Source organism: Sturnus vulgaris, chromosome 1 (genome assembly GCF_052056855.1).
Source record: "Sturnus vulgaris isolate bStuVul1 chromosome 1, bStuVul1.hap1, whole genome shotgun sequence".
Classification (NCBI taxonomy): Eukaryota; Metazoa; Chordata; class Aves; order Passeriformes; family Sturnidae; genus Sturnus; species Sturnus vulgaris.
The window spans coordinates 61,139,949-61,165,359 of record NC_142243.1 but is presented as its reverse complement, the minus strand read 5'-3'; the positions used below and the strand labels follow the sequence as shown (position 1 = coordinate 61,165,359).

At 39.4% G+C, this 25,411-nt stretch overlaps 2 protein-coding genes across 2 annotated transcripts in view; one reads left to right on the top strand and one right to left on the bottom strand.

The window, feature by feature from the left end:
• Positions 1-25,411, top strand: part of PDE1C (phosphodiesterase 1C) — a 288,097-nt gene that overhangs the window by 230,921 nt on the left and 31,765 nt on the right. Inside the window, exons 18-19 of the mRNA XM_088167961.1 lie at positions 20,029-20,184; positions 22,086-22,161. Of these exons, the coding sequence (XP_088024087.1) occupies positions 20,029-20,184; positions 22,086-22,161 (232 nt within the window). The remainder of the gene's footprint in view (positions 1-20,028; positions 20,185-22,085; positions 22,162-25,411) is intronic.
• PPP1R17 (protein phosphatase 1 regulatory subunit 17) lies at positions 1,752-20,333 on the bottom strand. The gene is made up of 5 exons (XM_014877149.2): positions 19,812-20,333; positions 12,592-12,704; positions 9,568-9,717; positions 7,979-8,140; positions 1,752-3,182 (listed from the first exon to the last, which is right to left on the bottom strand). The coding sequence occupies exons 2-5, from the start codon at positions 12,671-12,673 to the stop codon at positions 3,106-3,108; spliced, it is 471 nt and encodes a 156-aa protein (XP_014732635.1). The 5' UTR covers positions 12,674-12,704; positions 19,812-20,333; the 3' UTR covers positions 1,752-3,105.

Below are 25,411 nucleotides of genomic sequence, written 5' to 3'. Positions count from 1 at the left end.
CATACTCACCATGGTAGAGGCCACAACTGGCTGGCTGGAAACATAACCTATAAACCATGCCACTGCTTGGAAACACTAACTTAGGCCTTGAGAAACACATTTTGTGGTGACATGGTACCCCAGAGACAATCAAATCAGACTATGGGACTCATTTTCAAAATAATCTTGTAAACTCTTAAGCAAAGAAACATGGCATTGAGAGGATATATCAGATCCTTTATAACCCACAAGCCTCTGGAAAGACTGAGAGTTATAATAGACTGCTAAAGACTATGTTAATGGTGTTAAAGTAACAGGGCATGGAAGCATTGGAATGCAAATTTAGCAGAAGCCTAAGCTGGTTAACAAGAGCAGGTTCTGCTGACCAGTTGGTCCTGCCCAAATAAAACCCTTGAAGACTGTGGGTGGAGAAAAGGTGCCCTCACTACACATGGGCTGGGGAAGTTGGTATGGATTTCTCCTTCCATGGTCAAAGGCAAACCCATCTGGGGAATTGCTTTGCCCAAGGACCAGGATGTATTTAGTGGGTCGTGTGGAAGAATGGGGAGACCTACTGTGTGACTCAAGGAAGTTTAACCTTGGGGAAAAAATAATTTATGGCATAAAAGTATGCTGCTTCCCTTGTCTAGACTACCCATCCTGATGGAATGGAGCTCAAGTCATGGATCTGGAGGGATGGAAGCCCAGGAAAAGGGAAAGTAATATCAATCTGTGAAAGGACGGAGGATAGTAGTTAATGAAAGTGTATATTCGGTATAGAAATGGTTTAAGGGTGTCGTTTAAGTTGTATGTATTCCAGTAATGAGAAATACAATGGAACAGTTGGAAGATATATAAATTATGTGGCGTCTGAGTAGAACATAAATGGTATGGAATAAGGGGTGGAGACTGTATTTGATCTGGCTGAGGTAGAGTTCATTTTCCCTTAGCAGCCCTCACAGTGCTATGCTTTGCATTGGTAGCTGGAAAGATGTTGATAACACACCAGTGTTTTGTCTGCTGCTGAGCAGCACTGGCATTGGTGCTGTCTCTGTAACATTCTCTCCCTGCCTCCTATCAAGGGACTGGGAGTGGGCAAGATGCTGGGAGGGGACACAACTAGGCCAAAAAGAGCTGACCCAAATAAACCAAAGGGATATTCCATACCATGTGACATCAGCTCAGATACAAAAGCTATGGGAGAGAGGAGGAATGGGGGACATTCATTATGTTACCATTTTTGCCTTCTGAGGGAACTGCTCCAGAAGTGTGTACTGGAGCCCTGCTTTCTGGGGAGTGGCTGAATATTGCTTGCTGATGGGAAGTAGATATTAATTGTTTTCCATTTTGCTCATGCACACATAAACTTTTGCTTTTCTTTTATTTTCTTTGCTTTTGTAAACTGCCTTATCTCAACCGACTAGTTGTTTTGCATCTTATTTTCTCTCCACTGTCTTGCTGTAAAGGGGAGTGACAGAGCAGCCTGGTGGGCACCTGGCATCTAGCCAAAGTCAACTCACTACACATGCACTGAAAATATTCACCAATTTCACAGGTAAATGTAGACCTGAGTCATGCATATTCCTTGTCATGTATATTTCTTGTCATGTACTTACCGTGACATACTTTACTGTGGATCTTATATTAATGTTGCTATTTGAACTATTAATTGTTTATATTTTAAATATTATCTTACTGATAGATTAATAGGATAAAAACAAGTACACTTTCCAAGTAAGAGACATCCCATTAATCATATAGCAGATCTCTTGTACAATTTAATATGCAATTATTTATTGTAAGCTTGGTGACTACATCTTGAGAGTATGTATTCACATATATTTGTGAATGGACTGCATTCTCATGAAAGATGCTGGGTCAGTCAGAGTGCAAAATGGAGTCCAAACTAGTATGGTCCTCAGCTGTCTGCTTAAGTGAGTTAAAAAGATAACTAATTTCAGTCTGCCAGACTAGGTAATCTTCAACCTCTCTGCTTAGTTCCCTAAGGATTCAGCTGGCAGTGCTACTCCATCTAGCCCAGAATTATTAAGGAAAGCACAAAATGTCCAGTTCTATCTCTTTTTTTGTAAAATATTCTACCAATACCCATCTCTCTACAAATGCTGAAGGCTGTACAAATGCGGACTGTGAAAACAATTCTTGTTTGAATCATTGAGGTAAACTACTAAAAAATTTACATGATGCTCTTCTACCTTGCAGTAAGCATATGCTCTTGAGTAACATTATTCCTTCTACAAATTTTTTCACCTTCCTACTGTGATTTTGAATCTTTACAACCTCTCCTAACTGATTACCTAGGACTCAATTTAAAAAGAAGATGTGAAAATAAATTGTTTGGAGCAAAAGGATCAACTATCCAATTATTTTATCTTTCACCCAGCCAGTGGAGACAATTGTGTACATTGGTGTAACAGGCTGGAGTTACACTTCCCTAGTGTTTCTCCTCTGAGATCTCTGCCCTCCATCCTGTTTGACTTGTCTGTCAACACTGAGAGCCCTTAGGTGTAATTTTAATTCTACAGTAAATCTACCTTGTCCTCCTCACAGACACAAGTCATGAGCAGATACTGGCAGAGGAAATTTTTGCTTTGCATTTCAGGGACTCTAAAGTTGAATCTTGGCCCTCTCACTTTCTTCGTCTATCCCATCAGCTTTGCACATGGGAATTTTCACTGTGGTCAGTGTTATTCCAGGAAAGGGAAGCTGAACAAATGAGGTAAAGTGTCAGGCAAAAAAAGCAACTTGAATAATTAGTTGATGTTTTACTACTCTGCACTACCACTTCTAGTGCCAGGTACTGTATGAGTACCCTACTGCACAAAGCTAGAGCTGATCTGAGGTGGATTCCTCATTGACAAAAATGCTAGGAAGCCACTCGTAGTAAACCGACAGAATCCTTCAAACCCTGTATAACTGAAATTTCTGCCATTCATCTCCAATGAAGCTTGCTGGGAATTATAAGATGCAGATAAGTACTTGATGATAGTTTAAATTCAAGTGTACAATTGAGAAAATTATTTATAAAGATGAAAGATCTTTTTAATGTGCTGCCACTTTGAATGACCCATGATTATTTACACTGTATTATTGAAATATCACTGTAATCTAACAGTGGATTGTGTCTCCATCCTTTTCTTCATCTTCCATAATCACTGTTTGTTCTTCTGCAAACAGCTTAGTGCCTTAAAAAGAGAAGAACACAAAGAATAAACAAACAACAACAACCAAAAAAAAAAAAAGAAAAAAAAGAAAAAGAGAGTTGATTTAATATACTACTTTCTAGAAAATATCAGGCTAAAGAGAATTTTTCAGTTCTCTCTTATTTCTTGATTTTAATGTCGTTTTCCAACATCATGTGAGTTACTCCTCATTTCTTTTTGGCTTTTCAGTCTCCTAGTACTTACTGAACTGGAGTTGAATCACTGCATTTTTAGCTAAAATTATTAAGCACTCTTAAATCCAGCATATTTTTGCCACCTGTAAAAATAGACTCCGAAATTTCCTTTGGAAATCCATTTGTTAGAAGGGTTTGGGTAGCTAAATAGGGGAAAGAGCTTGCATGATGAAGCAAATACCTTAATTAATCTTTGTGACAGGAACAGCTTTTGTGGACACATATGTTTTCTCTATGTATATAACCATATTATTTAGATTTTGCAAGTGCAGGTCACAAAAGAGACATGTTAAAATACCCACACGACAAGTGCCATCGCCACTGAAATTATATAACATCAATAAATTGCAAAAACTACTGAATTAAGAGCAATGTGAAAATAGACTTGGATTGTAGATCATACCTCCCACTAATCTGTCTCTTCTCCTTTCTCTGTGTCTCTCTTTCTCTTTTTCTCTGTTAAACCACTGAGTCTTCCCTTTGAGGACTTGGAGGCTTTAATATAATACCAACGTATAACAAATATTATAACTGCTTTCCGCATTAAAATATAAGTAAGAGTGATGCAAGAGCAACACATTAAGTACAAAATATTGACCTACACTGCCTGTCATTTAAGTTAGCTCCTGCTTCATTTATATGCAGTTCTTGTGAACTAGCTGGTTTCAGCAGCACTATGAGATAAACTGAAAGGCATAAATTAATGTTAATTTGAAACACAAAGGACTTCATTTGTTCAAACAGCAATTAAATAACTATTGTTGTTAAATGCAAAGAATGATACCATTTTATGGAGATGGATGTAAATAGTCCCCTCACAGACTTCTATCCCTTTAGGCAACCTGGTTAAATAAATAAAGACACAGGGTTTTTTTCCTGTTGTCTTTGGAGTTTGGTTTGTGTGTGCTTCAAAGGGGACTGGGGGTTATTTGTTGGTTTTTACATCCTGGACCATTTGAGGAACAGGGAAAACATAACTAATATGTGCTTAAAATGTGCATTCAAATGTGTGACAAAATTGTGCTATTGAGAGAATGACAGAAACTAATGCAATTTTCAGTTGTTTTCAGTTATACCTCCAATGACACTTTGCTGCCTAGTGAGGTGAAGCCACCTTGGAACACTTGGCATGGAGTCAAAGCAGCCTGCTAAGATGCTGCCTCTTTGTATAGAGCTGTTTAGATCCTGTATTCTGGATCTGTTTTCCAGTGATTAACTGCCTATGGCAGACTTGTGCCTGTATCAGGCAAAGTAACCTATGTATTTAAATGCCTGAATTCTATTCCCTTCCTATTATAAGGATGCATATTTACTTTTCAAGATACATACCTATGTACATCATTCTGCTGGTTGAAATTCACCAGTGATGGCTCAATGATTTGCTGTGAACAGCCTTTGGTTGAAGGCTGGCCCAACATTTGCTACTTATTTACTTTCAGATTTATTCCATCCTGTAGCACATACAAAGAAACTGAGCTTTTGTGGAACTGCTGTGCAAAACAGAACCTGAATTATAGACTTGGAGACCCAAGAAGACCCAGCAGGACTATGTGATCTAAGTACATAAAGAAAAACTTTTCTGTCCTGTCTCCTTGCTATTAGTCTTGCTGAAGTAAGACAGCACTCAGTGCTACATGGTATTGATGCCTTGGAGTGGCTACCTAGACCTAGAAGTTTGGTCTATTTGCATATCAGGGGTTAATTCTCCACTTACAGCTTCAGATAATGAAGGCATATTCCCCCAGCTCGCTCCTCCCCAATTCACTTTTGTTTATACATTTTGGGGCCTGAGGCTGTAGGGTGTCCTTGGATCACAGGCCCAGAGGGATTCTTTTGTCAACTAAAATGTGGACACAGTTAACTACACTTTATATGGAGTTTAGAGCTATGCAGTAATGCAGTATAGGATTTGAAAAATATGAAAACTAAAATGTTAAGACATCAGTATCTCTTGTGACCTGCTAATGAGGATTGTCACCATTTCTATATTTCCCCTTCAGATCCCCTGCAAACTACTTTTAGAAACCAAGTAACTCCACTTAATTCTATTAAAAGAGCTTAATTAATAAAGTATTCTCTTAACAGCTGTCCACACAAATACTTTGTTGTAAACGCAGCTAAAATATGCTATCCCTCTTTGTTTTGACCAGCACTCCTAGGACAGTCTCTCTCCCTTTTGGGTGGTCTGAGAGAGTTTTTTGTCACAAATAAAAGCAAGTCAAATGTACCATGTAAAATGAAGAAAATTAATCTATCTACTGGGTGGCATGTGGTCCAGGTGGGAAGCAGAATCAGTTTTACACCTTGTAAACACCCAGTGCAGATAAAGAAAATGGGCCACTAAATTAGTTATCTGAAATCTCCTCTACAAGGGTCAGGCTTCTAAATGTATTCAGCCTTCAAACTTCTGAAGTGGCACAGTTGATGTTATGCTATGTCCATACAAATGAGTCATGAGCAGATGTCTCCTTCAGTAGTAAGCTCTCCTTCAGTCAGCCAACATTTTGTCTTTCTGAAGGGATTAGACCAGAAGACAAAATATAATCAGATTTCTAATGGTCTTTTTTTCCCATATCACTTGACAGTAAATGGCTTGAATCTGATCCAAGCCTGTAGTGAGCTCTGGAACACTCTATTGCCACCTCCACTTAGCATTGTATAGTCCATTAACCAAATTAATGTTCTTCAGGCCTGTGGGTTTAAGCTAGAATGTAAATACATGTGTAAATATGGCAAAGCAGTTCCTGAAATGTGTCTGACTGAGGTTTCCTAATAAAATGAGATAACTAGTAAAACCAGTTTCAAACCCTCATTCTCTCCCATAGCCTAGAAAACCAGTTATGGTGGTTCCTTTAGGAAAATATTACATCCTCATTGAAAACCTCTGGGTGAAAAAAATGGAAGTTTAACCATTCACCTCTTGCCTCTCCCAGCTCAGCTGCAGGAGTTGTCCCTAGGCAGTCTGTAGACATGTGCCATCTTGTTCTTTTTCTGATTTGTAGCCCAGGAGGTATGGCTTAGATCTAGGTGGCATCTGACAAATAGATGATTTAAGACAACTTCTTCTGCCTAGTTTTTAGCTTTCTAACAGAAACACTCATGTTTCTGTGAGCCATTGTGGTTCTAGAGTCTACCTAAAAATTGCAAGTACTTACAAGCTCTGTTAGGAAATTATTATTACATTGTATTTACCCTCTGTTTTCTTTAGCCTGATCCCTTGGCAGATATTAACAGAACAATCTGACAATCCTTAAAATAGATCTGCAGGATGAGTTGCATTTCATAATACACACAGCTAGGAAAACAGAGGCAGGGAGGCTAAGTGATTTATTTAAGTAGCAAACAGAGATGGACTAACTTACAAATGTTTCCCAAATCAAACATGCTTCTCACTTCTTTAAACCCAGAACTTCCAAACCGAATTCAGTAAAGCACATTTTCTTCACAAGTGATCAGGGGCATCATATCAAAGAAAAAAATACTTTCCCAGTGTTACACAAATCACTACCATTTTGACTTCCCATTTATATTCCCTTTCCATTGTTTTGCATTAAAATGCTGATTTGTCCTTGAAATTGCTGGTGGTCCATAGAAAGTTTATAACCTGCATCTCTGGGCTACATCCCTGTCTGAGCTTGGAATCCTGAACTCTACTGGGAACCTCTGGAGTTCATCAGTTAGCAAAGTGATTCATTGGTAATGATCTTGCTATTGATAGTGGTAAGCATCTGACACACTACTAGTATGGGTCCACCTGAGAGCTGGGGACTTCTGTTTGGTGTCCTACATTTCAGATGGCTCTAGCATCTGCTCTAAAAAGGCTGGTTTATGTGCTATAACTAGGTAATAGGAATTACATAAATATACCTTTCTTTCATCAATTCTTAATTTAAATAAGAGAGGGAACATGATCATAAAGCACAGTGCAGCTTTATTTAGTGTACATTCCTGAACTCTTACTCCTGAGTTTACCCAAAAAGCAGCTTAGCTCTATTCAAATGATCTGTCCCTTCCCTTCCCTTCCCTTCCCTTCCCTTCCCTTCCCTTCCCTTCCCTTCCCTTCCCTTCCCTTCCCTTCCCTTCCCTATTGGCATCTTGCATGTCATTCCAGAAGCACAGAATTATCTTTAAGGTGCTGCTCATGAGAAATTCATCACCACTTGGCTGCCTCAGTGCATGTCAGGGACTGAATAATGAAGAGGGGACTAATCAGTACAGCTTTGCTCCCTGTTGTTTAAGGCATTTTAGTGCTGGAGACCTAAAAATTTCTATGTGCTTATGTTCGAAAAGCAGGGCAGTAGCTGGCTGTTCAGAAGAGCGGGATGCAGTTTGCAAGAGATAATGAAGTGACAAAATGCATTTTCTTTCTCTCTGCCCTTTCTATCCCCAGAGCTTGAACATGGGATATGTATTGGACTTCTCATGAACCCCCACTATTGTTTTATATTTAGGCTAAATAGGTCCAGTTCAAAAACTGCTAAGTACACTGAGCAGAGAGCAACCTCCTTTCAGCCTTCCAGGTGTATCTCTGACACTGGCCACTTTTTGCTGCCTCTTAGGAGGATCTTTACCTAAATTTCTTACCTATTATCAAAGGTGGGATGTGTATTGCAGGTGTATCTTTTCTTCTGGGCTTTTTCTGCTCCAGTTCAGTGATTTGAGAGACTGGACTCACTCTCTCTCTCTGTGACTTCTCTGTGATACCATACCGTTTCAGCAGATTTTCAGATGAGTCTGAAATTATGCCTGTAAGCAATCAATAAAGAAAATGCTACTTTAGCCTTTTGGCATTGAAGAAATTTTTGCCTGTGTAGCTGTCATAAAAATTACTCTGAAGTACAGTGGCATAATTGCATGATCTGCTGCATGATGTACCTACCCTACATTTCTTTCAAATTAATTGCTTCCCATGGTCTCTTGAAAATTATGCTATCAGGACAGCTGGCTTTTGATTGTACATAATGCACTAAACTGCAGCCCATCAGAAATCATGGGACAGTTAAGTGTAATCTCCTATTCCAGAACTTTAGACATCTTACCACAGTAGCTTAATCACACAGGTGCTCAAGAGGTTTGTTGGGAGCAGTGTGACCACACAGAAGTGGCTGGTTTAACTAATGAAATAATGTTTTCTTTATCATATGGCAATTGCAGGAAGAAAACACAATTCACCAGCCTCTGAGCTGCCTCTTCTTAAGAGAGAATTGCTGATGGAAGATAAATGTGAAAACTGAACAGAATCAAATTCAGCATCTGAATTACAAATATTGGAAAATCCTAGTTGCTTGTTTTTGACTTGGTGAATTTTTGCAGATATACAGAGAAGCATACAAGTAGTTACTGGCTTATTCCTTCGTGTATGTGCAGCATGGGAAGAAGAACTCAATAATGTAAGACCACAGCTCTCTCACTGGAGATTATAACAAGGAGTGCTTGTTAGCTGAGAATGACAAACATTTATTCCCACTGCTGTTCTTGGATCATTAGGTTTCAGTGGCAGACTCCTGCTTATTCTTCCTTTCCCCAGGTTGGTGGAATTTGGCTCTCAAACATCTGTATTTGTGCCACAGCAGGGAGCATCCTACAGGAAGCCCCTTCATTGCTGTGATGTTTTCTGGCTTCCTGAAACACATATCCTTTGCCAGAGTCCCCATAAACACATGAGCCCTGTGATTTCCAGGAGGAGCATCCTGCAGGTGGCTTGTGTGCTTGACTGGTCTACTCCCTGTCTCCTCCCCAGCTTTCTGCTGTACACTGGATGCAAGTTTCACATGAAAGTGCAGGGGCTGCACTTGATCCTTTTTGATTTTGGACCATATCCAATTGGTACTTCTAATATGGCACAGCAGCTGCCAATAAATACACATCATTTCACACATAAATGTAACATTGTTTATCAGCAAGACTGAGCTCCATGGGAGCATGTTTTTCAGAGCATAAACCCATCCACCTTGGTATTCCCAGAAGTGAGACCAAAACCTTCATCTAACATGGAATGTCTTTGAGAAAGTCAGACTTTCTGTTCACCTGCCTTCCCAGGTGCACATGCATGAAGCTGTGTTCCTGTCTGCATCCAAGGGGATGTAGCTGAATAATAATTCTATGGACTTCCACCCAGCTTCCAGTCCCCAGAGATGAATTGGAATTTCAAAGTCGAGAGGTTTACTGCTCACCTGTTAGAGGTGGTGGAGCAAAAGCTGGTGTATCTTTCCTCTTTGGCTTCTTTTGGTCTTGTTCAGTCTTCTGGGAAGCTGTGAGAGGTTTACCTTTTCTTGGTTTTTTTTTGAGGTCACAGCTCTTAATCAGCTGCTCTGAAAGATCTTCTGCAGGGAAAAATTATAGTAGAAATTGAAAATTAGGGGACGAAGAAAATCAGATGATGAAAAGAATCACTTTGATAATAGTGCTTTAATCCAAGTAAATGAAAATGCCCAGGAAGAAAAATCTCTCAAATATTTAGAAAGCCAACAAAAGAGGGTTCTATGCCATACTACATGGGTGTCAAGTGACTTAGGTAGTCGTTCTGTGTTGCTGGCAGTAGACATAAAACAGAGAGAGTTGTGGGCAGCTTGTGTGTTTACATGTGAGAGGGAAGGCTGCATCGTTTTGTGTGGAGGTTCTATGGCCACCCCATTCATCCAGTGGTAGCTGTGTGGATTGTACCTTCAAGAGTGACAAGGCCAGTTTTGTGAAGGAAAGTTTACGTATATAGGGCCAGTCTGAGGCAGTGGTAAAATGAGCCAGTCAGTTCCAGTTAACTGCCTTCAAAAGTTAGCTTCATTTCCAGAGCTACTGACAAGTTGGTATTTGCTTTTTGTTTACATAACATTACACTGGATTTTTGGTTTTCCTTTAAAACAATCCTTTACTCAGATGACTCAGAGGGTCAACATGACTTTTCCTGCAAGAGTTTGTATTTCTGGGTGCTTATGCAAGCTGAAAATACTGAAGATAGCTTGTTTCAGTAGTACATCCCCCTCCCTCAACTCCTCTTTAGGCCTGCTCTACAGTCTCAGCAGATTCTGATAAGCCTTAGTTGAATCAGCTGAGTGGTGAAGTGTCCCTTAACTGTGCCAGTTGGGCAGTGAAGCATCCATAACCATACTGGGTGCTCTTGCATGACAAAGGCAGGAACTATTCTGACCATACCAGGAACATCAGCAGTCTGCCCAAGGCAAGGAACAAAGGATAAGCAGTCATTCTTGTTAGCCTTGCTAAGTCATTTACCTGAGTCGTAGCCCAACTGAAATAGTACCATTATTATGAGACCTTTTAAAAACATGAATCATAGCTGGACTCTAATAGTACTGGACTTTTTGGGAAAAATCACCTTGTGATGCTGCAAACAGCAGTGCTAAGTAAGGCTGCTTGAGCTCTCCTGGAAAACAATGGGCCTCTGAGTGGGATGCCTCTTGGAGCTTGCAAGCCCTCAAGTTTGCCATATTTAAAAAACTTCTGGTGGCAACAAGGTTTAGGCATATACCACCCCCACACATACATACTCCTTGAGGTGCAGCCCATGCCAGTTAAGAAGCACTAAGGGATTTGATATGAGTATTGCACTGAGCCTGGGGGGAATTTTTGAAAGGTACCTTTACACTAGCAGATACAGATTTATTCATATTTTTTCATGTGTTCATGCAAGTGAATGGATTATGGTATGAATGTTGTTATTTTGAGTATATCATTAACTCACTGTTATAATTGTAGCAAATCCTACTGAATTACTTTTTAAAAAATATTAAATTAGTAATGATTAAGTGTTTTTGCACCCTTTTCTAATATCCATATCCTCTGCATCCTAACCTCTTGCATCCCCACTCTTTATGTAAATCATTCCGAACTGCTTCAAATCCAATTTACTTATGTATGTTTTGTCTACATAGTAAGTAAAAGAATGAACCTGTCCACTTACCTCTGTTAAAGGTGCATTTTCAGGAAATCATATTAAACCCTGCTTTTTGCCAATAACCTTGATGACCATTCTTTAAGCATTTTAACCACTCATTTGTGAACCTCTCATTAGTTCCATCATAGAAACCAATGTTTTGAATTCTTAAAAGCTGCCTATTTGCCTTCAGCTGGGCTCCCCACCTCCTTACCCAACGTGGATGCGACTTCATTCCAGACTGTCTCACACTATTTAAGGCAGCAGTTATGTCTGTGAGCCTGCAGGCAGATGTGAGAAGGATGGCCTCTAAGTCCCTGGAGATGTGTTGTTTTGTTTGTTTTTGTTGGTTTGTTTTTTTTTTTCTGGCCTTCACAGGCTTTCTTCATAGTCCTAATGAGATAATTTACCCTCCCACTGCCTCAGTTTTCCAACAGTATAATGAAACTCATTCTGTATATATTTAAATAAGCTATTTCATTGACCAACTATGTTTGGTATACCAGCAGTTGTAAAAATGGTGTCTGTGGCTAGAAATGCCATGTAGCAGAGACAGAACTAGGATACCTTCCTTGAAGTACAAATAAACAAAATTTATAAAACCTGTGGTGAGACAATTTTTTTTTACAAGGAAATGAAATTGCATTTGTGTTTCGTTATTGTTATCACAAAGGTAACAACAAGCAGATTTTTCTTTCTGGGTTGCTAAATCTTCAGGACAATTTTGTAGGATAAGAGTGAAATCATAGCACTTGAAACAATGACCATGAACATGGAGAAAGCATATCTATCAAGCACATAGTCTGGTAGTCAGGAGTGTGACAGGGCAAAGACAACCCTGGTATACTCATTGTAAAAGTTGTATGAAGTAGCTTCAAGAAAGGAAACTGATGATGAAGGAGAAAACATTTTTAGAAAGCTGTCTCAATGACAGCAAATGGAATGCTTGAAATCTTTTACTAAATTGCATATGGAAGACATATTCAGGGAAAGGTCAGCTATATCCTAACTTTCAATTCACTGTGTTATAAACAAAGAAACTGCTCTACTGGGGAAAAGATCAACGACTCTTTTTCCTTTCTCCTCTTTAATTAACTTCACTCTAGACCTTCAGCTGATATTTATATGCAGGAAAAATGCTCTCTGTCTTTCCATCTGGCACTAGAAGTGTCAGCAGAAGGTGTAATCTATCTGTTTTCATGGGGAGTTAGTTGTATCGCTGGAGGGGAAAAATGGACACTGGACAGGACTTTATGATGTGAAGGCAACACCCCTCATTAGTGCAATGGCATCATCAAATAACACTTACCTAAATGGTTACACTGTGAATCTTGCTTGTCCAGTCTGTCGTCTGGGATATCAAGTGGCTGAACACATTCTGTTGACATCATTGAAACAGGCTTTTCTCCTCCTATGAAGATACTACACCACATTAAAAGAATAAAAAAAAAGAAATTCAGCAGCATGATATAAAACAGACATATTGGTATTACTTAATAGCTGATGAGGAGTTCCTGTCTTCCAGCAGTCTGCTGACCTGATTATTTATTCACACATGCTGCGATGCATTTATTCACTGCCTTGGCTACACACACAGTAACCTGTTTTTCCACCTACCTTGCTGTAAGCAACCCACACTAGCGTGGATTGCCTCTACAGAAAAACATAACATTTTCTGTATGCTCAAAAAAAAAATAAAATTTAAAAACAAGAAAAAAGAAAAAAAAGTCTCTCATACAGAAAGTCCTATCATACACAAAGTAACTGCTAAGGAATAGGATGTTTTGTTCTAGTTTTCTTCTCCATTTTTACTCAACTGTAAACTAAGGATCGTATTTGGTATTTATTATATGAACCAACTTTAATCATTAATTCTGTTGACTTAGTCCAGCTCCACTAAGAGACCTTGCATACCCCAAAAATACCAGGTGTAAAGTGCTGCCTCAGAAAGATGGCCAGTGCCCACAGGCCCCGAAGCCATCATGAATTAAACTTACTAATCACTTTGGTAAGACCATGGGAGCCCATTTCACACAGCTATTTAAATGTCCATGCTCTGTAAGTCTCACTGGATTGCTGTTTGGGCTATTTTGTCCCCCTTTGCTTATAGCTGCAGTGTGTGTTGAAGCCCATCCTCACCCATCCTCCTACCTGACCTTCCCCAGCACCTTGCAAGCCAAGATTTGATCCTGGGGCTGCCACAAATGCCACCACAGAAAGAAGAGAATTAGACCATTTTTCACTGCTGATCCTTTCTGTGGTTGCTTAGCAGAAACTCATCAGAATGAAAAAAGCAACGTTAAAGGGAAACAACCTTCAACCTGAGGGTGCAGTCCAAGTGATCTTGGTATCTGCCTTCATCCAGCAACAGCCTCTTATTCACAGCCTCTGTTCTCCATTTTCATGGAATCAGAGTAGACTGTGACTTCCTTGTAAGGAGGAGAAAGGCAATGAGGAAAAGAAAAAAAATTGGAGACATTATGAATAGTAGATGAAAGAGGTAAGTGGGAAAAAAATAGAGAAGGGGAGGTAGAGAAGGAAAGGCAAATAAAAGAGAAAGGTAAGAGAAGAGGCAGCTGGAGAATAACAGTGAAAAGGAGGATGGGAAAATAAGAGACTAAACTGTAGGAGTTTGGTTTTATCTTGCTGGAGGAAACAAAATTACCTTATTATTTCTCTGTAATTTGCAATGGTTGTTTGCTGACAAGAAACAGAACAGTAGGGGAGTTAATCGCATTTCCATGACTAAATTTGCATCTATGTAAAGAGCAATTAACCCTTGAGCAAAATCCAGTCACAGAAATATTTGCAAAAGAAGGTAGGAAAGTTTACACTGATGTGGTTCTTCAGAGGATGGAAACACGTCTTAAATGCCAGTGACTTAAAAATAATTGGAGTAACACTGCTCTGTGTTGTGGTTGTTTAGATAAGCCCTTGTCTTTTGCCCAGGCCTCTGGCAATAGGCAGTAGTTTTATTGAGGCAGCCAGCACCCCAAAGCCCGCTCTCATTCACAAGTTCTTTGATAATGGCTGATTCGGCTATTATAGAATGAATTATTTATTCAATAGACAGAAAACTAACAGACATAAAACTTAAACTAATACTACACAGGAATAAGGACAAAAAGAAAAGAGACTACTAGTAGACATATACAGAGTGAGGTTAAAGGTACCTATTAATGTTACAACTAGCAAAGGAATAAAACTTAGAATTCAATGTATTTTACCATCCAGTTGTTGGTGGGGCACACCTTGAGATCCTTTCCCTCAATCCCCAGGGAAGTAAACACAGATTTGAGTCCAAAATCCAGTGAGAAGCCTCCCACACTTTCAGGGTGTGTGTAGAAGGCTTCTACCTCTGTGATAACTCGTGCATCTTTTACAGTTTGTAAAACAATGTCTCTCAGTCAAGAATATTCCCTTTATCTCTTCCCACGTCTGCTGTCTGGACTCAGACGTTGTTTCTTAGCTGAGGTCTGAGCACTTTTGGTGCCAGGGATGACCTCCTGCCAGGCCTTTCAGCCCCTAGGTTTTTATTTTTATGGACCAGCTGTCAGTGGTAGAGAGGAGGGGGGATAGAGGTCCTGCCACAACTGCCTGGCAACATCAAATTTGACTCAACTCGTGTCAACATCAAAAATTGACTTTGACTGATACTGTACATAAGGGATTAATTCCCTTATCAATCACTATTTAAAAAAAAGGTTAATATTCTATAAATTATTAAAATCTCACAGAATCAGGCCTAGATGAGGGATTTCACCTCCAAATGTTCATTATAGAAAAGTTCCAGTCCAGTCTCACATCTGTACTAAAGTGTTATACTGCCTGAAGGCTCATTTGCCTTCGTTGTGAGATAAATCATTCACTTGGGAAGACTCTACAGAAAGAAATCTTTGAAGGCATCTTAACATGGTTGCTCTGTTTATTCACTGTATTACTAAGCTATAGCTGTGGTTTAAAATGAAGCAGACATAATTTTATTTAATACAAAACTTATTATCTGGCCATATGAAAGATTGTGCTACATTTTGTGATTTGAGGTAGTTTTATTCTTCAATGCCATTTGATTTTATTTGATTTGATTAAGGCATGCTGCTAAATATGATGACTGTAGATAAAATATTCTTTTCCGAAGAATTCTCTGTTTACAAGTTTTCAGTAAAATCAGGGATATAATTTCAGACACTATGGACGTTTTCTTTTCAACATGTCTCGAGGCAAAAAAGACTAAGGATATATAGCAAAATTTAAATGTAAAATTGGTAGTAAATTATATTTACTGGAAATGCTTTATGAAATATAGTTAAATTTGGTTAGATTTCAATAAGTTGTTTTATTGAATTATTTCATCCAATAAAAATTTTAAGCTTTGTAGAAAGACAATGTAGGATTGTTTCATTATTTTTTCTTAACATGGTAGCTTGTAAAATATCATTCTAAAATACATCTCTTAGATCTGTGTTCATATTTTCATGGTTACACATGCCAAGCTCTTAGCATCTTCAGTCCTTTAAAATTCTGTTTACAGGCTAACTTCTGACACTCCCCTTCCTTTTCTTTTCTTTTGTAAGTCTGCTCTGAAGCCATCATTGCCTTGCTTACAAAAGCACTGCATTTTGTGACAGTCTGTGTGACAAAAGAATAGAAACATGAATTACCAAAATATATCCTGGATTTTGGTATCTTGGGCATATATACATTGTGTGAACCTGTGAGCACTGTTACATCCTGTCACCATGGATTACACACTGAGCTCTCCTTCGAAGGAAAGTTGTTGGATGTGATCATTGTAATGGTGCTTTCCCAAGAAAATCGGTTCCTGCCACTAAAGAAAGAGATTCCCCAGTAATGTTTTCCATGGGAAGGTATCCTGCTATGGGGACTGTATGAAGCCATTAATATGGCTTTACAAATTGAAGCATGTTCTCAGATTTTTATGCATTAAGTGCAACACTCTTCCTAGCAGCCTTTGCATTAGCACACTTTGCACTCTCTGCTGCCATCAGTCACCTTGATAGCAAATGCTTGCTATTCATGTGATGAAGTAAAAATTTCTTTTATTGTGCTCTGTTATGTCTCTTGACATAATGATCCACATTCATCCTTTGTGCATCTGTAATGGTTACACTGGAGGCCTATTCACACACAATAGAAGATACTTCCTGAGATGCTACAGATTTTCCTATATGATTTAGGATTCATTTGTCATTTAGCCAGAGACTTCGGTACAGTGCAGCTAGGCTGTACCACCTTCTGCAGAGATATGTGCCTAAATGAGCCACCTCAAGTCTCTTATTTCTAGGAAAGAGAGCTGATAGAGACAGTTGAAATGTTTTCCTAAAAGTTCTAGCCTTGCCTACATAGTTTTGCACTTCTCTTTGTTAAAACTTTTGGCATGAGATTGGATTGGCTCTACTTACAGAGAGAGGAGGGCAATGAATGATAAAGAAGACTGAAAAGTGCAAGTATTACTAAAAGCTTCTCCAGTCTCATGTGAATGAAGTCTCATGCTGAATCACTTTCACATAACAGCATGACTCCTTTGGGCATACACCCTTGTAAGATATTTAGATGAAAAATATCTCAACTTTTCACTTTCTGGATATCAGCTTTGGATTTTTAGATAGGTTAAAGCACATACTAAAATTTTTTTTCAAAATTCTCAGGTGCAGTACCTGCTTGATTAAAGTGCCCAAGTAAAGCTATCTTATCACTCACTCACATAGTCCTAAAACATACAAATACTTGCAAGTAATATGATTACTTTCTTTGCTTAAATTTTTGGTTTCCATAACAAAATTCACTAATGCAACCAGTTCCAGGCTTCAATTAGGTAAAAATACTTTGCTAGAGACATATAAAGAAACATGTTTTGGTTTACTATTTTAATGCACAGTTGGTTTAATGTAGATGTGTGTCACAAGTAATCAGCTTAGAGTTTAGGAAATACTTAGTACAGCTACTCTCACATATTTATAAGATGATGTAAATCTTTCAAGGCCATCTGATAATGTGATATTTAAACCAACTTAAAATGAAATCTCATGAGAAAAAACTTACCTTGTAAGATAGAAAACTAAAACTTTGAGAACAAAACCAAAAGGCTGAACTTATTTTTCATTTGATCTTGAATTAGGCATGGAAATGGCTTGGGGGAAAAATCTCCATTTCTTGTCTTCTCTTAGGGTTTGAAGGGTTGTAGGGGCTATGCAGCTACATGGGTAATAGGTGCTATGGATGGTTGTATATAATCTGAAGGGACAATGCAGTTCTCAAATGAGTCACCCACAGCGACCATTCTTACCTATGAGATGGAGAAATGAAGTTCTGATACACAGGTCTTACAAAAGTTTACAGGGGTTATGTGGGCATCAATGTCAATACTCCTCACCATTGTACATTAAGGCTCGTGATTTCTTTGTACATTGAATACTTACAATTTCTGAACTGGCCCTCTATAAGGTATCCACAACCTGTGCCTCTGAAGATTTCAGTAGAGCATGTGGTATTGTATGCAGATTTTTTTTTCTTGTTCAGGGGAGTGTTTTATTTCTATGATTGACAAAATCCTAAAGAAAAACATGCTAATTTCCAGGGCATGCATAATTATTAAACAAACTGCTGGCATGTTGACAAGGATGCTAGATAAATAAAAGTACTTTTGAGAGCATCCTTGTTCGGTGACAGCAGTCAAATTGAATTTAATAACTTCATTTTGATAGTTGGTAATAATGTTGCCACAGAAGCCTGTTTGGCCCTATGTACTTATCTTCTGAAGCCATAGCAATTCCTAAGAAAAATAGAGAGAAGCAGAGGCAGAAACAGGAAACTAAGGTCCTGGGGTGGTGCAGTGTGTACACTTGCTTGTCCTCATTCCCACAGGCAGAGCCTGGCCTTACTGCTGCTGGTGGTGTACTCAGCAGTTGGAAATGGAAGTAAATAGGGAGTATCTCACAGGCTGCTGCCAAATGGAGACACGAGGCAGAGGCTGGACTTCATTAGTTAAGGCCAGTCTGGACTAAAAGCAGCATGATGCTGCCCTGCCCAAAGAGCTGCTCTGGCATAAGGGTTTGCTCTTTAAGACTGGTGCTTCTTCTCCCACCAAGAACGCACTTACAGTTTCCTGGTGGGGTTTGATTATTTTGAATTACTTTAAATTAGTTTGTCTCTTTCTGTCTAGTTGCACTGAGCACATAAGCAAGCAGGGACAGGCAGCCTCCTGGCATCCCTTCCTGCTCCTTTTTCCCTGCATCCTTAAACCTATGTGGGAGGCAAAGAGAGAGACCTGTCATTGCTTCTGTATCATGTCCCCTGTGCAGGACTCTCTAGTGTGAGTGGGCCCTTATTTGCTTGAAGTCATTTACAAATGCAGAAAGAAGGAATAGGATATTGGATAAAGCCGTCTTGCACAAATCTTCCCTACACAGAAATCATGTGAAACAGGTCAGGAGTCAAGGGGAATGGTACAACATCTGGCTGCATTTGGCTTCTTCCATCTGCACTCAGCAGGCAGCCCTGGTGCCTTTATCAGAAAATAAGCACCTTCACCCATACCCCATCCTATCCCAGCCCCATTACAACTGCTTCCTGGCAAATCATGTGAATAAAGCAAGATTGCAGTGGTCAGAGTAGAAAATAGACATCCTACAAGTAGTAGGTCTCAGTGTTGCTGCTCTGCACTCCACACCTTTAAATACAAGTTTTACTATATGTTTAACAATATTCTATTGGAGTGATGCCTTTCAGGATACACGAGACTTCATTAGCTTCATGCTAATGCTAATGCACAGAGTTTCTTCTTCAGTTATTTAGGCACTGCGCTGCTCTCCACAGGCATATTGTCAGATTACTCTGATTTTTACTTTTATAAAGCATATTTAAATCTTCTTAGCAAATACTTAGATATTCGAAAGCTTGATCTGAGTGCTTCCCTCTACCCAAAACTTTTGCTACTAATAATATCATGGATGCAGAAGTGTTACAGAATTGTCTAGGAGAAGTTTCTTCTCACAGACAGTGTGCTTCTGGGTGCTATTTCAAAAATTGTGGTTGGGTGGTGGACTGATTCCTACTACTAACTTGTAAAATAAATAAAAATATTTATTTGTTTGATTTAAAAATGAAATATAAATTTGCACAAGTTCTGGTTACGAAATCTCTGTCTTTGGACATCATAAAAAATACAGTCTTCCCTAATTTTTTCCTTGAGGATTAAATTAACACCTTGCACATGCCAGATGTAGTAGTGAGATATGTTCTTATATCAGTTCCCACTTACAAATCTGGTTGTGAACTGTCCCAGCAGTTAAAGTTAGTGCTTTAGTTTTCTCTAAAACACTCTCCTATCCACAAATCCCAGACTCAGTTTGGTCATACCTCTATTTTTCCCCCATGAGACCATCCCCAGCCCATTCCCTATGCAGTGGGGACACTGTGCTTTCCTGCTCGTCCCAAGATATGGGGAAAAAAAATAAAAAATCAAGAAGCCAAGCAGCCGGGAGGAAAACGTGTGGCTGAAGTACTTACAGAGCTGAGGGAGGTGGTAGGGAAGGTGCAGTTTGTCGTCGGGGCTCACTGGAGGATCTTTCTGGACTGATGCTCTTGCCTGCCTTATCTGGGGATAAGTGGAAGCCGTCGCTGTGACAACGCCACCCTCAGGTGTTCTCCTGGAGGTTAGGGAACAGCACCACCGCTCCCTGCCCCACCAGCAGATTCTAATCCTGTTTCCTTCCTCTTCCACAAGTTGCAGGGGCCGAAGGAGAGGCAACAAGATGCGTGGGAGACCAGCAGTGCCTCAAGGCTGAGGCATCATTCCTCCCAGATGACCAAGAGTCACAGATGCTGATGCTCTCAAAGAAGCAAGGGAGGATGTTAAAACTTTGGCACAGAGAGCCAAAAGGTGAGCTGCAGCTACTGCGTCTAGAGCTGCAAAGAAAATCACAGGGGGAGGGACTAAGGCTGATGCCGTCAGGGGCCCAGGGGAAAGTTGAGAATAAAAGTGAAGCAAGAAGGCAGGGCACACATCCAGGAGCATCACATAAGCATAGAAACAGATGGACACTGTCTCCAGCACTGAGGTTCAGTGATGACTGCATTTTTTGTGTATTTATATAGCCACAACTGGTTATACAAGCATGGTGTTTATGGGGCCAGGCAGGGAGTTTTCCATGGCTACCAGTTGTTTGCTAGTGGAGACCAGTCTCTCCTATTTTAGCCCATGCTTTTGGATGGAACTGTTATTTCAGCTGAGGGAAAGAAATAAAAACATGTCTGACACTGGAAAATCTCTGGAAGAAATACTCTAGTCTGTGGTGAGACTGTGAACTGCCCCTCTCTAAGTATTCATTTGCAACAAAAATGGCTTTGTCCATATAAACTGTGACGGCTCACAGTTGCCGTTCTCTTCTTTTCCCCCACTCAGTGACTGCAATTCACAAGTGCCAGTGTGCACGGCATACTCTCTTTCATAAACAGCATATTGTACAGAAAGCCCAAAGGGGCAAAGTGCTAATTGCCAGCCCTGCAAACTGTGCTACACCCTTGGATCCTTTACATATCCTATGTGGTTCTACAAAATGCCAAGCGTGTCAAATGCTCTAAAGGCACCACCTGAAAGAACTGTGAGCTTTCTTCATTGCTGCCTGGGAGAGACAAGCATGTTCGTTACCTTGAAAAGTGTAAGTCACCTGTGCTTATGTCTCAGTGGCCCACCTTTAAAAGCAAGTTCATAAATGCTTAAATTATTCCTGAAAAAATGCAGCAGAGGCTCCTAAGACATTTTTGGAGAAGATTATTATTTCTAAATTTAAAAAAAACTAACAAAAATCCCCAAACCTCCAAACTCCTTAAATCCCAACCTCGCTTTTTATGAGTTGCCCACCTCCATCATTGTCCAGACCTCTCTGTTGCAGTGAATTTTAAATTAAAAACCCTTTAATTGTCACCAAAATGTGTTTTTCTTAGAAACACAATTATTTCATATGTTTTTATGAAGTCAGAAAATCAGAATGAGGTGAATGAAACAAAGTGGTCAAATCAGAAATATATTTTGAAACTCAACTGAAGATTGCCTTTTAATTGTCCTGATTGAAAAAGTCAGTCAGTCATTTATAGCACTAAAGAATTCCCTGAGGATGAGAAAATAATTTCCTGTTCTAGCCACCAAATCCCAAGGTTGCTTTGGGAATTTTACAATATAGGTTTACTCAAAAGGAAAGCAGTCTATCAGCTGTCTCAGCAAGATTACACATCCAACCTTGGTCACCTTTTAGGTTTGTTATCTACCATGATGCCAGGAAGCATTAACATCTCTACAGCACGTCTGTTGCATTATCAGTGTGAAGGAAGATTTACTGCCAGATGTGGTCTTTTAAATGTTTACAATTGTCCTGCTTGTAAGAGGGTTGGGACTCCTGCCATCTTTCTAATCTTCTCTGCACAGTTATTTCCCAAACACAGCCTGGAAAATAGTCTGAGTTTGTAATAAATCTACTCTTTAATCCTCTTCACGTGTACACAAGCGCTCCCATCTTGAGAAAAGCAGTTCTTGGAGAACTACACATGTAGTTAAAGATAAGAACATGTCTAAAAGTTTCCAGGCTAGTGCTTTAGAAGACAAGCAATGCAAAAGGGAAGTAGGAGAAAATCTAACAAAAAATTCAGGTAAATACAACACACACACATATATATATATATATATATATATATATTTATATACACATGCACATATGTACATATATGTATGCATGTATATATATTTCACTATAACCTTACTGTGCATTTGTCCTGGATGTGGAACAGAGCATCTGATGCTGCCTGCAGAGGCAAGAATGAGTCTGCTGGAAAGAAGAGAACCAAGATCACTAGAGATCACCAGGTAAGTCATATCACATTACCTTCCCATACTAGAAACCCCTGTTTCTAAAGAGTTAAAGGTGAGCATGATTATCATTACCAGGAAGGCCTGTTGCCTTAAAGATGACATAGTTGTCACCTCTGTATGTTCCATATGCACTGCAGATGGCCATGAAAATCTTACAAAACCATTACACTAGTAACCTTGTGTATGATCCAAGGCATTTGTACCACTGTGGCTCTGTGGAGGTTTGTTACATTAAGTTTACATTAAGGTAAGATTTTACTATCAACCCTGGCACTACTTTCAGATGAAATAAGAGGTGCTGATAAGTTGAAGTGCTATTTTATTTTAACAGAACTTAGTTATCCAAAAACTGTTGATGATTCAGCCTCAAGTCACTTCTCTATGCAGTAGCATGTGTTTACATCCAATATAATACTTCAGGTAAGAAAACTCAGGGCTCACACTCTCCTGATGTGCTTAAGCCCACCTTCAGCCTGTGCTCTTATTGTGTGTGAAAGTGTACTGTGCAGTACATAAAGTTTGTTCCAGATTTATGGTAACTCCTAAGCTGCTGCATGCATGTTCACACCCAAAGTAAATTTATATGTGGAAAATTAAGGAATTGTACCTTGTAAGGAACAATTTATTAGTTTAGTTCCATTATAAATGTTGCTATAGGTATAGAACAGACTACAGTTGATTAAATAATTTACTTTGCAGCCACAGCAGTTTGACCAATAGGTCAGTGGGCTGTGCTGGATTTTTAATCAAACAGATTGCCTCCTGTGCAGTCAACATTTGTCTTTGGCAGTTTCCCTTTAAGTTGTGGAGGTGAAAAGTGCAGAGGATCAAAACCTGCACTCAATGCAGCTCACTTTTCACACTTACTATTATAAACATTTACATTTTCCCCATATGTAATTGTATATGCATATAGGGACATTAAATTGCATTTATCACAGACACAAACATAAAGATATATCATATTTTTGAAAAAGAAGTCTTGATGAAAATCATTGCCACATCCTGAAAAACAGCATATTTGTCCCAGGTCCAAAAGGGAAATAATTTGTGTTTATTGTACTGCATAGTAAAGCCTTTAAGGCTGTAACACTAAGGCTCAGAGGAGTCTGGGTTTGTATCTACCCTGACAGATGTCTCTCATGCAAAGGTCTTTCCTGCTGCCCCTACAAAGGTTAGGGGCATTACAAAGGAAACCTAAAAGTCTGGAAGACAATAGCCCCATTTAGAGTGGCAAAGGAAATTTCTATGTCAAGAATCAGGGTCATGCCCAGATTCCCTGTGCAAAGCCAAAGAGAAAAATCTATTACACTAAACTGACATGAAAATTATAATAGGTTAACCTGTGCTTCAGATTCACATAAAATAATTAAGATTTTCTGATGTATCTAGTTTACAATAAAGTCTTCATTCTTATTTCAGAAGCAACTCAGGAGAAAACATGGAAAGAAAAAGATGTGGCTTTTCATGAGGGAGAAAGATTTTCAAGTTTGAACTCCAGTGCACAATTTTCATTAATCTTTATGTCAGAGGGCTTTGAGAGAGTTAATTTTAGGGAAAGACAGATATAAAATCCAGCAAATGGCAGATGGTAGTGAAAAACTATATTCCAGGGAGACTTAGAACAAAGTAGTAGCAGATGACTTTTGACCCATGTAATTTATGCTTCTCCTTATATCCATCTTATGCAGTATGGAGCAAGGTGAGAGCTGGGATGAGGTTAAAGCTGGCCTTTACCTCCTAGAGAAATCTCTCTCCCTCTCTTTCCAGGGGCATTAGATCTGTAGAACTGCTCCTTTTCCCGGAGTTGCTGTTCCTCTAAGTTGTTGCTCTGTTAATTATGTGCTAAACCAGTGTCTGTGTATCGATACCAAAGGGGTTTGCCTGCTAAAACATTATGGACTTGTCAAGATTACATAATTTCCAACTCTACATCCAAGGATCTTTTCAAATGGCATCCCAGTCCCCCTGCACTTGGAGCTTAAAATATTAGACGGCTTCTAAAACATCACTGTGTTCACTCTCCTTTTTAACACCTTCCACATGGTCTGCTTTATTTTATTAGACTGAGAATTGTAGATATCTGACACAGTCTGTGAACTTCCCTGGCAAAGAATATTTCTGCATGTGTTATCCAATAAACAATTTATTGAAAGAGAAATAAACTAGACACGATTGAAACCACACCAAAAGTCTATCAACACAGGACATGAAACAAAGAAGTAAGGAGCAGAGTGATCCACATAAGAAGGTTTTCAGAGAAACTCAGGGAAGATTAATATTGCCTCCTCTCAACTTCCAGTTTACTGCAAGCATCTTTAAAAATCCTTACTCACTCTCTGTTCTTCACATTACAGCAGCAGCACAAACATTTTGGTAGTTACTGCCCTGTTATGCAATGAGACTGCATTACTGTGCTGACAAACCTCCAGTTTGTGGGTGACTCAGGTCTTGAGAAGGATTTATGGCTGACCTGTTCAGCATTGCTCAGTCAGTGGCAAGCTGTAAGCTGCACCTTTGCATTTTTCAGTGCTTCCCCTCCATCTCCTGAGGTGTTTTATTTTTTTCCTTACAGCTTGAGAAAAAGACTTACAGTCTGAAAAATTCGGTAGATGAAAAATTGTAATAGTAATTGTTGCTAGCTAGAGAATATGGAGGAAGAGATTTCAAGGGAGCAGTCTTCCACATGTCGTGGCCTTGTTACTTCTTTCTGGGTATCATCAGGGACTACTCTAATTCCTCACCTGGTCAACTGGCTGGCCAATTGGAGCCATGGTAGCCATCATGTAGTCCTGATTTCTGAGGAGAGTGGTTCCTCAGAAAGCTGTGTGAAGAGCTGAGGGGGAAACAAGGGGGTATTGCAACCTGTGCTGGATCCTGAGAAATCTTAGCTAGGCCAGAGGACAGCACAGGTGATGCAGCAGTGGTGACAGTCATGCAGGGCTTTTGCCATTGTCTTCATCCTACATCCCTAGATTTTTGGACTGATGCTCCAGCCCATAAAGCAAATTTGAGGGAAGGAGGAAGGAAGTGTGCTAGTGGTCCTTTCTTGGTTCCTATTGCTAAGCAGATTACTGCCTGCTATTCAGAGCAGGATGGTGTCCTCTGAGACCATCACTTCCATTACAGAAGATGGTACAAAGTAGATAATGCAAAGTATTTCTGAGAGAGAGAAGAACCCCTCCACTGGGTGGAATTTGAAAGCAAGTCTAAAATGCCCCTAATTTCACTGCCTGCATTTCAA

Coding starts and splice junctions, on each gene's coding strand:
- PPP1R17 (XM_014877149.2), bottom strand. CDS start 12,673: ATGATGTCAACAGAATGTGTTCAGCCACTTGATATCCCAGACGACAGA. Junction 9,718..12,591: donor TTCACAGTGTAACCATTTAG/GTAAGTGTTATT, acceptor TTTTCCCTGCAG/AAGATCTTTCAGAGCAGCTG. Junction 3,183..7,978: donor CATCCCACCTTTGATAATAG/GTAAGAAATTTA, acceptor TCTCTTTTTAAG/GCACTAAGCTGTTTGCAGAA.